Raw genomic sequence first — 13,742 nt, 5'->3', positions numbered from 1 at the left:
ACTTTCTACACAGTGACTGATTAGCCACAGCACTGACTAACACTGGTGCATTCCTTGAACTGATGTTAGTGGTAAAAAAAAAATGTTCAAATCTCTTTTTAGGCAATACAAGAAAATATATTGCAAGTTTTGAGACTCTTCTTAATGAGTTTGCATCAAATGCAAATCTAATTTAATTTATGGCCAATATTTCTACATGACTCACCTTCTGAACATCTCCCAGACCCTCTGTGTCCAGAAGCACCAAGGTATGGTCAGCCATAGTGGGATGGGGAACACACCACATCCAGATACCTTTTGTCTTTGACTCAACTGTCGATCCCAGTGCAAAACCTTAACAAAATGTAAAAAACAAGAGTAAAAAGATGAAATTATTTCAAGACCTGCAAGGTGTTAATTGGCTGGAATAAATTCAGTTTTTAACCCTTTGAGTGCTAAGCACTTTCCCACCTGGGTGCTAAGCTGATTTAAGTTTTTTTTTGTAATTTTTTTAAATATATAATTTTTAACTCCCCATACCATTGGAAAGGTTAGGCGATTACCTTTCCAACGGTGGGTCTTGGGGGCCTGTTGCTGCTTAGATGCCTGAGATAAAGGCTTCTAAGCAGTATTCCCCCTTTCCCTATACTTGTAATTGTCTTTTTTAAATAAAGTTGAGCGGTGACGTCATCACGTAATTAAGTATGATGTCACCACGCAAAACGTGAAGCCCCAGCGATGCCTGTCACTATACAGGCTCGATCACCGGGGTAGGAGCGGGTGGGAGTCCCCAGATCTCCCTCAAGGTGGGAGAGTGCTAGCAATGGATCTGAGCCGTCGTTAGCACGTTAGTTAAAAAGTTATTTTAAAATGAATATTGTTTCTGGTCACTTTGAAATGGCTGTCAACCTCAGCCCACGGATGGCATCATGATCTGGGCTGCACGTGGCATTGATTCACAAAAGGCTCACTAGTTGGATTCAACAGACTTTTAATGCTATTCAGCAGAGTGCATAAATGCAGCCCAGATTGTGATGTCATCAATAGGCTGAGCTTGGCAGCCATTTCAAAGTAACCAGAAACAATATTCATTCGTAGGAGGCTATTTGCAACTTCATCTAAGGTAAGACTTTAAGAGGACTAAGGTGTAGACTGTCCCTTTAACACTATTGGTTTAATATCCAAATATAATAAGCTTGGTCAGACAAAAAAAATAAAATCATGCATATAGACTGAAAACAAGAAATGTAAATTATAGATCATTAGCATTTTTCTGTCATTTTTTAAAGATGTTTATGTGTATATAAGGGCATATATCTCACCTTTTCTCTGTCCTGCAAGTTTATTCATCAAGTATGATTTTCCAGTTCGATACTTCCCCACTATTGCTACCACAACTACAGGTTGGTTAATACCATGCAGAATCTGCAGAGCTTTCTTGTTTACAACAAGCTTGTTTCCTTCCTGATTTTCTATCAGACACACTGGAAGATCCATTACGGCAAATGCAATTCTGCAGCAGAATACTAAACATCATAACATAAAAATTGTATCAGCAATAAGGAAATACAGTTGTTGAGGGTTGTGCTAGTAATCAACTCACTGTTAGCCTGTGAGATAAAATGTGAGATAAAAATATGTTTAAGGGGACATACAATTCTCAATTCTCAATTAAATGCTGATAGTCATCTCCTGGGGGAGGACAGGGTAACCAACCAGTCCCCTTCTTTATGGTTGGTCCCCTGCACCCTTCCAACCGTGACCATGCCTCTCACAATAGTTATGTTTTCCCACCTCTGTATGAAATTTTATATATATATATATATATACACACACACACACATATACACATATAGATGTGCATGGACACATACTGTATAGATTAATGATTTGTTATTTCATTAGTAGGTTTTCAGCATTGACAATCTTTTATAGAACTTCTATTTTTGACTGTGTGCTGACCTCCATAACTGGTTCCTGAAGTTGCCATTGCAAATAAAGGCCTAGATTACTTAAAGTATAATATTTCACTTATACATACACACACACACACACACACACACATATACTGAATATATATATATATATATATTTATATATATATATATGATATGAGGAGGCACTCACTGGTCTTTTTTTTAATGTAGTTTAATAGAACAAGCGTGACGTTTCAGGGACACACTCTGTCTGAGGAAGGGGAGTGTCCCCCTGAAACGTCACACTTGATCTATTAAACTACATTAAAAAAAGACCAGTGAGTGCCTCCTCATATATATATACACACAGAGAGAAGCACACTCACAGGAACGAACAACTGGCTCAATACTATTGTTATCCTGTTCTATTTTGATTTACCACCTGGGTGCAGCTTCTTTTAGCCCAGTAATGCTTTTCACAGAGTAGAACTTTCCTGTAGTTTATCAGTCTGATCCTGCTTATTACGGTCAGTCCAGCGCCGAAATACCAGGCAATTCCTCTATGAACAAGAAACACAGCAACCCCAGACAATCGTTTTGGCCTTCATTGGGCCTCGTCAGTGAGGTGTAGCCATATTCCTCTAAGCACACTGAGCAAGGAGTCCACGTCTGGTTTCCCCTTTTTCCCATAGGGAGACTAAATACACACAGAGAGAAGCACACTCACAGAAACGAACAACTGGCTCAATACTATTCAAAGTCCAAGAAGTCACCAGCACTGTTAAGTTTAAAAAACTTTTATTGGAAACACTAATAAAAAGCGACGTTTCGGGGATTCACCCCTTAGTCATGCTATGATAGCATGACTAAGGGGTGAATCCCTGAAACGTCGCTTTTTATTAGTGTTTCCAATGATAGTTTTTTAAACTTAACAGTGCTGGTGACTTCTTGGACTTGGAATTTATACTGGGGTAGAGCAGTATACTCGTGCACTATTCACAGATGTGCTGATTCACACTACCTTTTGTATGGCTCAATACTATTGTTAGCCTGTTCTATGCTGATTTACCTATGGGAAAAAGGGGAAACCAGACGTGGAATCCTTGCTCAGTATGCTTAGAGGAATATGGCTACACCTCACTGACGAGGCCCAATGAAGGCCGAAACGATCGTCTGCGGTTGCTGTGTTCCTTGTTCAGAGAAGAATTGCCTGGCATTTTGGCGCTGGACTGACTGTAATAGGCGGGATCAGACTGATATACTAAAGGAAAGTTCTTCTCTGTGAAAAGCATTACTGGGCTAAAAGAAGCTGCACCCAGGTGGTAAATCGCCATAGAACAGGCTAACAATAGTATTGAACCAGTTCTTCGTTCCTGTGAGTGTGCTTCTCTCTGTGTGTATTTAGTCTCCCTATGGGAAAAAGGGGAAACCAGACGTGGACTCCTTGCTCAGTATGCTTAGAGGAATATGGCTACACCTCACTGACAAGGCCCAATGAAGGCCGAAACGATCGTCTGGGGTTGCTGTGTTCCTTGTTCAGAGAAGAATTGCCTGGTATTTTGGCGCTGGACTGACCTTGATAGGCGGGATCAGACTGATATACTACAGGAAAGTTCTACTCTGTGAAAAGCATTACTGGGCTAAAAGAAGCTGCACCCAGGTGGTAAATCGCCATAGAACAGACTAACAATAGCATTGAGCCAGTTGTTCGTTCCTGTGAGTGTGCTTCTCTTTGTGTGTATTTAGTCTCCCTATGGGAAAAAGGGGAAACCAGACGTGGACTCCTTGCTCAGTATGCTTAGAGGAATATGGCTACACCTCACTGATGAGGCCCAATGAAGGTCGAAACGATCGTCTGGGGTTGCTGTGTTCCTTGTTCAGAGAAGAATTGCCTGGTATTTTGTAGCTGGACTGACCGTAATAGGCGGGATCAGACTGATATACTACAGGAAAGTTCTTCTCTGTGGAAAGCATTACTGGGCTAAAAGAAGCTGCACCCAGGTGGTAAATCGCCATAGAACAGGCTAACAATAGTATTGAGCCAGGTGTTCATTCCTGTGAGTGTGCTTCTCTGTGTGTGTGTGTATATATATATATATATATATATATATATATAAGTGAAATATTATACTTTAATATATTATTATGCATATCATCATGCCTTAACACTTTACTTCAGTTCTCTTACGGCTAGATTTGGAGTTTTGTCGGTAACGACCCGAAAAACTAACGCCGGCTTTTTTCTGGCCGCACCATAAAAATAACTCTGGTATCGAGAGTCCACATAAAGGCTGCGTTAGGCTCCAAAAAAGGAGCGTAGAGCATTTTTAACGCAGCTTCAACTCTCGATACCAGAGTTGCTTACGCAAGCGGCCAGCCTCAAAAACGTGCTCGTGCACGATTCTCCCATAGGAAACAATGGGGCTGTTTGAGCTGAAAAAAAACCTAACACCTGCAAAAAAGCCGCGTTCAGCTCTTAACGCAGCCCCATTGTTTGCTATGCGGTAACCCTTCCTACGTCTGCACCTAACACTCTAACATGTACCCCGAGTCAAAACACCCCTAACCTTACACTTATTAACCCCTATTCTGCCGCCCCCGCTATCGCTGACTCCTGCATATTATTATTAACCCCTAATCTGCCGCTCCGTAAACCGCCGCTACTTACATTATCCCTATGTACCCCTAATCTGCTGCCCCTAACACCGCCGACCCCTATATTATATTTATTAACCCCTAATCTGCCCCCCACAACGTCGCAGCCAGCTACCTACAATAATTAACCCCTAATCTGCCGACCGCAAAGCGCCGCCACCTACGTTATCCTTATGTACCCCTAATCTGCTTCCCCTAACACCGCCGACCCCTATATTATATTTATTAACCCCTAATCTGCCCCCCACAACGTCGCCTCCACCTGCCTACACTTATTAACCCCTAATCTGCCGACCGGAGCTCACCGCTATTCTAATAAATGTATTAACCCCTAAAGCTAAGTCTAACCCTAACACTAACACCCCCCTAAGTTAAATATAATTTACATCTAACGAAATTAATTAACTCTTATTAAATAAATTATTCCTATTTAAAGATAAATACTTACCTGTAAAATAAATCCTAATATAGCTACAATATAAATTATAATTATATTATAGCTATTTTAGGATTTATATTTATTTGACAGGTAACTTTGTATTTATTTTAACCAGGTACAATAGCTATTAAATAGTTAAGAACTATTTAATAGCTAAAATAGTTAAAATAATTACAAAATGACCTGTAAAATAAATCCTAACCTAAGTTACAATTAAACCTAACACTACACTATCAATAAATTAATTAAATAAACTACCTACAATTACCTACAATTAACCTAACACTACACTATCAATAAATTAATTAAATACAATTCCTACAAATAAATACAATTAAATAAACTAGCTAAAGTACAAAAAATAAAAAAGAACTAAGTTACAAAAAATAAAAAAATATTTACAAACATAAGAAAAATATTACAACAATTTTAAACTAATTACACCTACTCTAAGCCCCCTAATAAAACAACAAAGCCCCCCAAAATAAAAAATGCCCTACCCTATTCTAAATTACTCAAGTTAAAAGCTCTTTTACCTTACCAGCCCTGAACAGGGCCCTTTGCGGGGCATGCCCCAAGAAGTTCAGCTCTTTTGCCTGTAAAAAAAAACATACAATACCCCCCCCAACATTACAACCCACCACCCACATACCCCTAATCTAACCCAAACCCCCCTTAAATAAACCTAACACTAAGCCCCTGAAGATCATCCTACCTTGTCTTCACCTCACCAGGTATCACCGATCCGTCCTGGCTCCAAAATCTTCATCCAACCCAAGCGGGGGTTGGCGATCCATCATCCGGTGGCTGAAGAGGTCCAGAAGAGGCTCCAAAGTCTTCATCCTATCCGGGAAGAAGAGGCGATCCGGACCGGCAACCATCTTGATCCAAGCAGCATCTTCTATCTTCATCCGATGACGACCGGCTCCATCCTGAAGACCTCCACCGCGGACCCATCTTCTTCCGGCGACGTCCAACTGAAGAATGACGGTTCCTTTAAGGGACGTCATCCAAGATGGTGTCCCTCGAATTCCGATTGGCTGATAGGATTCTATCAGCCAATCGGAATTAAGGTAGGAATATTCTGATTGGCTGATAGAATCAGCCAATCAGATTGAGCTCGCATTCTATTGGCTGATCGGAACAGCCAATAGAATGCGAGCTCAATCTGATTGGCTGATTGGATCAGCCAATCGGATTGAACTTGATTCTGATTGGCTGATTCCATCAGCCAATCAGAATATTCCTACCTTAATTCCGATTGGCTGATAGAATCCTATCAGCCAATCGGAATTCGAGGGACGCCATCTTGGATGACGTCATTTAAAGGAACCGTCATTCGTCGTTCAGTCGTCGGCCAGGATGGATGTTCCGCGGTGGAGGTCTTCAGGATGCTGCCGCTTCGCTCCGGATGGATGCAGCTTGGATGAAGACTTTAATCGGATGGAAGACCTCTTCTGCCCCGCTTGGATGAAGACTTCAGCCGGATCATGGACCTCTTCAGCCCCCCGCTTGGGCTTGGATCAGGACATCGGAGGAGCTCTTCTGGACGGATCGGTGTGATACCCGGTGAGGTGAAGTCAAGGTAGGATGATCTTCAGGGGCTTAGTGTTAGGTTTATTTAAGGGGGGTTTGGGTTAGATTAGGGGTATGTGGGTGGTGGGTTGTAATGTTGGAGGGCTTGGGTATTGTATGTTTTTTTTTACAGGCAAAAGAGCTGTATTTCTTGGGGCATGCCCCGCAAAGGGCCCTGTTCAGGGCTGGTAAGGTAAAAGAGCTTTGAACTTTAGTAATTTAGAATAGGGTAGGGCATTTTTTTATTTTGGGGGGCTTTGTTATTTTATTAGGGGGCTTAGAGTAGGTGTAATTAGTTTAAAATTGTTGTAATATTTTTCTTATGTTTGTAAATATTTTTTTATTTTTTGTAACTTAGTTCTTTTTTATTTTTTGTACTTTAGCTAGTTTATTTAATTGTATTTATTTGTAGCAATTGTATTTAATTAATTTATTGATAGTGTAGTGTTAGGTTAATTGTAGGTAATTGTAGGTAGTTTATTTAATTAATTTATTGATAGTCTAGTGCTAGGTTTAATTGTAACTTAGGTTAGGATTTCTTTTACAGGTAAATTTGTAATTATTTTAACTATTTTAGCTATTAAATAGTTCTTAACTATTTAATAGCTATTGTACCTGGTTAAAATAAATACAAAGTTACCTGTAAAATAAATATTAATCCTAAAATAGCTATAATATAATTATAATTTATATTGTAGCTATATTAGGATTTATTTTACAGGTAAGTATTTAGCTTTAAATAGGAATAATTTATTTAATAAGAGTTAATTAATTTCGTTAGATTAAAATTATATTTAATTTAGGGGGGTGTTAGTGTTAGGGTTAAACTTAGCTTTAGGGGTTAATACATTTATTAGAATAGCGGTGAGCTCCGGTCGGCAGATTAGGGGTTAATAATTGAAGTTAGGTGTCGGCGATGTTAGGGAGGGCAGATTAGGGGTTAATACTATTTATTATAGGGTTAGTGAGGCGGATTAGGGGTTAATAACTTTATTATAGTAGCGCTCAGGTCCGGTTGGCAGATTAGGGGTTAATAAGTGTATGCAGGTGGAGGCGACGTTGAGGGGGCAGATTAGGGGTTAATAAATATAATATAGGGGTCGGCGGTGTTAGGGGCAGCAGATTAGGGGTACATAAGGATAACGTAGGTGGCGGCGCTTTGCGGTCGGCAGATTAGGGGTTAATAAGTGTAGGTAGGTGGAGGCGACGTTGTGGGGGGCAGGTTAGGGGTTAATAAATATAATACAGGGGTCGGCGGTGTTAGGGGCAGCAGATTAGGGGTACATAAGGATAACGTAGGTGGCGGTCGGCAGATTAGGGGTTAAAAAAAATTATTCGAGTGTCGGCGATGTGGGGGGACCTCGGTTTAGGGGTACATAGGTAGTTTATGGGTGTTAGTGTACTTTAGAGCACAGTAGTTAAGAGCTTTATAAACCGGCGTTAGCCCAGAAAACTCTTAACTACTGACTTTTTTCCTGCGGCTGGAGTTTTGTCGTTAGATGTCTAACGCTCACTTCAGAAACGACTCTAAATACCGGAGTTAGAAAGATCCCATTGAAAAGATAGGATACGTAATTTACGTAAGGGGATCTGCGGTATGGAAAAGTCGCGGCTGAAAAGTGAGCGTTAGACCCTTTTTTGAGTGACTCCAAATACCGGCGGTAGCCTAAAACCAGAGTTAGGAGCCTCTAATGCTGGTTTTCACGGCTAACGCCAAACTCCAAATCTAGGTCTTAGAGTGCTAACTTTTCCAGCGCTGTTATGCATTGCGCTATCCATTTAAAGTATAGGAGCATGCTAAAAAATTTTTGGCTGAGTTAAAGGGACAGGAAACCCCAAAATGTTCTTTCATGATTTGGATAGAACATAAACATTTAAACAACTTTCTAATTTACTTCTATTATCAAATTTGCTTACTTATTTTGTTATATTTTTGTTGAAGAAACAGCATTGCAATACTGGCAGCTAGATGAACACATCTAGGGCTAGATTACAAATGGCACGCTATAGTTAATGCAAGGATTGTAAACAGGATTATAAGATCGCATTTTTTTTAACTCTCCAACCATATTACAAGTGGCGCGCTGTTTAAATCACCACTAATTTGTTTCCACAAACTTGTGGTAATTTAGGCTCCCCTAAATGGCCACACCCTAACATTGCAAACTACTCTGCTACATTATTAACCCCTAAACCCCCACATAACAAACTACTCCCCTACACTATTAACTGCTAAACCGCCACACCTCCACATCACAAACAACTCCGCTACACTATTAACCCTTAAACGACCACACACCCACATCACAAACTACTCTGCTAAACTATTAACCCCTAAACCACACCCTAACATCCCAAACAACTCCGATAAACTATTAACACCTAAACCACCACACCTCCACATCACAAACTACTCTGCTAGCTACACTCCATATCGCAAACTACTCCCCTAAATGGCCACAGCCCCACGTGGCAAACTACTCTGCTAAACTATTAACCCCTAAACCACACCCTTACATCCCAAACAGTTCCGCTACACTATTAGCCCCTTAACCACCAAACCACCACATAGCAAAGTACCCTGCTAAATAGTATTCCACTTGTAATCTAGCCCGTAGTTAGCCAATAACAAGACACAAATTTGTGCAGGTACCAATCAACAGCTAGCTCCCACTAGTGCAGGATATGTGCATATTGTTCGTCAATAAGGGATAACAAGCAAAAGAAACACATTTCAAAATAGAAGTAAATTTTAAAAGTGTCTTAAAATTACATGCTCTATCTGAATTATGGAAATGTAATTTTGACTTTTCTATCCGTTTAAGATTCTCTGGTAAATCTTTTTACCATTCACTATTCTTAGCGTAAGGTTGCTATCTATTGCACTCCACTTGTAATCTAGGCCAATGTGTTTAATTATGCATTGTAGAATTATTTTGCTACGTTTTTTGATATTTTGCTATAATTTAGACTGTGCTTTTTCACTGTCTCCAGAGAAATTTCAATGCACACTGCAGAATTTGAACCTTTGTGCTAAGTTATTGTCAGATCAGAGCAGGAAGTTGACATAATTGAGGCATTTAATGGTACCGATTCCAAATATCACAAAACTCAGGAAACATAAATTACATTCAAAGATATCACAGATGAAATCGCTCTCTCTCTCTGGAGTACCTTATTTTCATAGAAAACATTATTCTAGACCAGCTTCCACAATTTTACATGTTATATATATGCTAGTTAGTTACCTTAGGGGTAAATGACTTTGTTATTCACGTATTACAAGTTAGCTACACAGACGTCTGTCTATAAGAGAAAAAAAAAAAGTACAAACTGAAAGTACATTTATAAACTCAGCATTTTTTCTTGCAATTTATGTTAGCATTGTTTTTCTTTTTTAACCCTTTACTGAAACCTAAGCTTTCTGTCATTATAAGTTTAACTCAAACACTGAATAAAATGTATTAGAAATACTTATTTACATGCATTCGCCTTCCTTTTGTTTGGTTATTTATACAAACATTTATCTTAAAAAACCACGAGTCTTATCTTATCTCACATGCTAAAAGTACATAGCAGATAAGCCTTCAAATAACTAGATCACTGTAATAGCAAATAAACTGGTTGAAAACTATTACGGTATTTCCCTTGTTGAATACTTAATTGAAATACCTACGTAGTCATTTTATTAAAAAACAAGCATATTGTGATCTGCAAATATATTAAAAGTTAAAACATTAACTAGTTACTTCCCTTATGAACATTAAACTATATTTTTATATATAGAAGATCATTTACCTCTCAACAGGCTTTGTTCGGAAGCTTCATCTGTTTCAGGAATTTTATATTTACTCCTTCTATATATATTCTTGCTTTCACTTTCTTTTTGAGTGCACAACCAAGGAGAAGAAATCTTGTGATTTATAAAGCTAGTACTACAGTGACATTTTTGTTAAAGGGACATTGAAGAGAAAAATATTTTATAGTGCACATGGAAAAGCAGCAATCAATAATGTTAAAATTATTATTGTATGAATTAAAGGGACATAATACTCATATGCTAAATCATTTGAAAGTGATGTGTCATAACTGTAAAAAGCTGAAAGGAAAATATCACCTGAGCATCCATTCTCTATGTAAAAATGGAAGATATTTTACCTCACAATCTCTTCAGCTCAGCAGAGGAAGTTCTGTGTAAAAAGTTATACTTCAGCTGCTGTCAAGCTGCAGGTAAAAAAGAAAAAGGAAGAAATGAACAGCAGCCAATCAGCATCAGCAGTGCTGAGGTCATGAACTCTTTTACTGTGATCTCATTAGATTTCACTTAACTCTCATGAGATTTCATAGTAAACTTCCTTAAACTGAATAGGGAAATAACATGAGTGTGCACAAGGCTCACTTCCTTGCTTGTCCCGGGACAGGCATACTGATTTGCTCCTTAAAGACCTTTACAATGGGATTGGAATACTTAGGACATTTTGAGGTAAAATATCTTTCTTTTTACCTAGAGATGTTCAGGTGATATTTTCTAATCAGCTTCTTACAGCTATGCTGCATCACTTTCAAGTGTTTCAACATTTGGGTATCATGGCCCGTTAATTAAAGTAAAAACTGTTTAAACTGTATTTGAAACTAGCAGGAAGTACATACCTGTGCACAATTAGTATCTATATACTAGCTGTTGGTAGAAACAACTCCTGCAGTTGAATTGGCTGACAGGGACATACAACAGTATTATTTTAGCACAAAAACAACCATTTAAAAACAACAATTGGATGATTTGAACTACCCATTTTGGGCTAGATTATGAGTGGAGTACAAGCGTTTGCAATGTTGAAAGTAAACACAATCGTTTCAGTGCAATTGCTCTGGTTAACTGTTTCACGAAAATAAAAAGGTTCACAAAACACATCAAAAATACATTACTAAGTATAGATACACTCATAATAACACTATGTAATAAAAATGATTAAAAAAAAATATTGCACACAAAAGTTATAAGGGCTCAAAGATATGAGGTCTCTGGTGTTTAAAAAAAAAAGCAAATGGCTTTAACATTGAGATACATACATATACATGTCTAAAGATCTAAAGATGTATATTGTATATATGTGTTTATGTATATATATATATATATATATATATATATATATATATATGTGCGTATATACACTCACCGGCCACTTTATTAGGTACACCTGTTCAATTGCTTGGTAACACAAATTGCTAATCAGCCAATCACATGGCAGCAACTCAATGCATTTAGGCATCTAGACATGGTGAAGACGACTTGCTGAAGTTCAAACCGAGCATCAGAACGGGGAAGAAAGGGGATTTAAGTGACTTTAAACGTAACATGGTTGTTAGTGCCAGACGGGCTGGTCTGAGTATTTAAAAAAACTGCTGATCTACTGGGATTTTAACACACAAGCATCTCTAGGGTTTACAGAGAATAGTCCAAAAAAGAGAAAATATCCAGTGAGCAGCAGTTGTGTGGACGAAAATGCCTTGTTGATATCAGAGGTCAGTGGAGAATAGGCAGACTGGTGCGAGAAAGGTAACAGTAACTCAAATAACCACTTGTTACAACCAAGGTATGTAGAATACCATCTCTGAATGCACAACACATCGAACCTTCAAGCAGATGGGCTATAGTAGCAGAAGACCACACAGGATGCCACACCTGTCAGCTAAGAACAGTAACCTGAGGCTACAATTTGCACAGGCTTGCCAAAATTGTACAATAGAAGATTGGAAAAATGTTGCCTGGTCTGATGAATCAGATTTAATCTGCAGCTTTCAGATAGTAGGATCAGAATTTGGCATAAACAACAAAAAAGCATGGATCCATCCTGCTTTGTATCAATGGTTCAGGCTGGTGGTGGTGGTGTAATGGTGTGGGGGACAATTTCTTGGCACACTTTGGGCCCCTTAGTACCAATTGAGCAATGTTTAAACATCACAGCCTACCTTAGTATTGGTGCTGACCATTTCCATTCCTTTATGACTACAGTGTACCCATCTTCTGATGGCTACTTCCAGCAGGATAATGCACCATGTCACAAAGCTCAAATCATCTCAAACTGGTTTCTTGAACATGACAATGAGTTCACTGTACTCCAATGGCCTCCACAGTCACCAGATCTCAATTCAATGGAGTATTGTGTTTGCCTCTGGGTGTCAGGATAGTGGCTTGCTATGTCAGAGAGTGTATGTATTAAACATTATTAAAAAGTGTATTCTGACACTAAAGTAGCCAGCCATCATAGCTAGCCACTATCCTGACACCCAGAGACAAACAGAATACACTTTTTAATAATGTTTAATAGATACACTGTCTGACACTAAAGTAGCCAGCCATCATAACAAGCCACTATCCTGACACCCAGAAACAAACAGAATACACTTTTTAATAATGTTTATTACATACACTGTCTGACACTAAAGCAAAATAGTTAAAAGGGGCTGTTTCCAGCTGTACACTGCAGGAGCACACAAAAAAAAGAATCTGTTAATAAACAGAGTTAATTTATTGCTGACCCATGCCCTGAGTCAGTGCCCTCTTACCTCTGTTTGATTTGTATGTTCTACTATAGCTGCATGTAGTAAGCTGCCCCCTGAACTGAACGGAGGACAGAACCATGGGCCGTGAGAAGGGGGAGAGAAATCAGTGAGGGGGGCAGCAGCAGCACAGGGAGGGTAAATGCTATCAAGGCTCAGATTTCATGGAAAGATTAGTGCTATAGTACAGCACAGCACGCTGCTTACTTTCCATCTGTCTGTTCTGAATACTTTCTCTCCCCTTGTCCTAGAAACACAGATCTGCAATTAAAGGTAAAGAAAAAAAAAAGAAACTGCTTGCTGAACTGTTTACAGTGCGCCAGCCCTCATTATATTGCTGACAGCCGCAGTAAACAGTTCAACAAGCAGTTTCCTTTTTTTTCTTTACCTTTAATTGCAGATCTGTGTTTCTAGGACAAGGGGAGAGAAAGTATTCAGAACAGACAGATGGAAAGTAAGCAGCGTGCTGTACGATAGCACTAATCTTTCCATGAAATCTGAGCCTTGCTAGCACTTACCCTCCCTGTGCTGCTGCAGCTGCTGTTCTCTCCCCCTTCTCCCCGGGCTGGACAAATGCCTCTCACTGCACAATAAAGACTGAGGTCTTCCTTTGGGGC

General features: G+C 39.1%; 1 protein-coding gene across 7 annotated transcripts in view; it reads right to left on the bottom strand.

The window, feature by feature from the left end:
* LOC128638955 (guanylate-binding protein 1) overlaps positions 1-13,354 on the bottom strand; it is a 52,681-nt gene extending 39,327 nt beyond the window's left edge. Inside the window, exons 1-4 of one of the 7 annotated variants that reach the window (XM_053691088.1) lie at positions 13,132-13,222; positions 10,363-10,446; positions 1,302-1,505; positions 206-333 (exon numbers count right to left, since the gene is read on the bottom strand). In XM_053691088.1, the coding sequence (XP_053547063.1) occupies positions 206-333; positions 1,302-1,505; positions 10,363-10,446; positions 13,132-13,207 (492 nt within the window). In that variant the 5' untranslated portion in view covers positions 13,208-13,222. Of the gene's footprint in view, positions 1-205; positions 334-1,301; positions 1,506-9,812; positions 9,871-10,362; positions 10,447-13,131; positions 13,266-13,332 lie in introns of those variants that run through there. The other 6 variants (XM_053691093.1, XM_053691092.1, XM_053691090.1 and 3 more) reach the window with 6 other exon arrangements.
* Between the last annotated feature and the right edge of the window lie 388 nt (positions 13,355-13,742).

Source organism: Bombina bombina, chromosome 8 (assembly GCF_027579735.1).
Source record: "Bombina bombina isolate aBomBom1 chromosome 8, aBomBom1.pri, whole genome shotgun sequence".
In the NCBI taxonomy this organism is placed as follows: Eukaryota; Metazoa; Chordata; class Amphibia; order Anura; family Bombinatoridae; genus Bombina; species Bombina bombina.
This window is presented reverse-complemented; position numbering and strand designations above follow the sequence as displayed.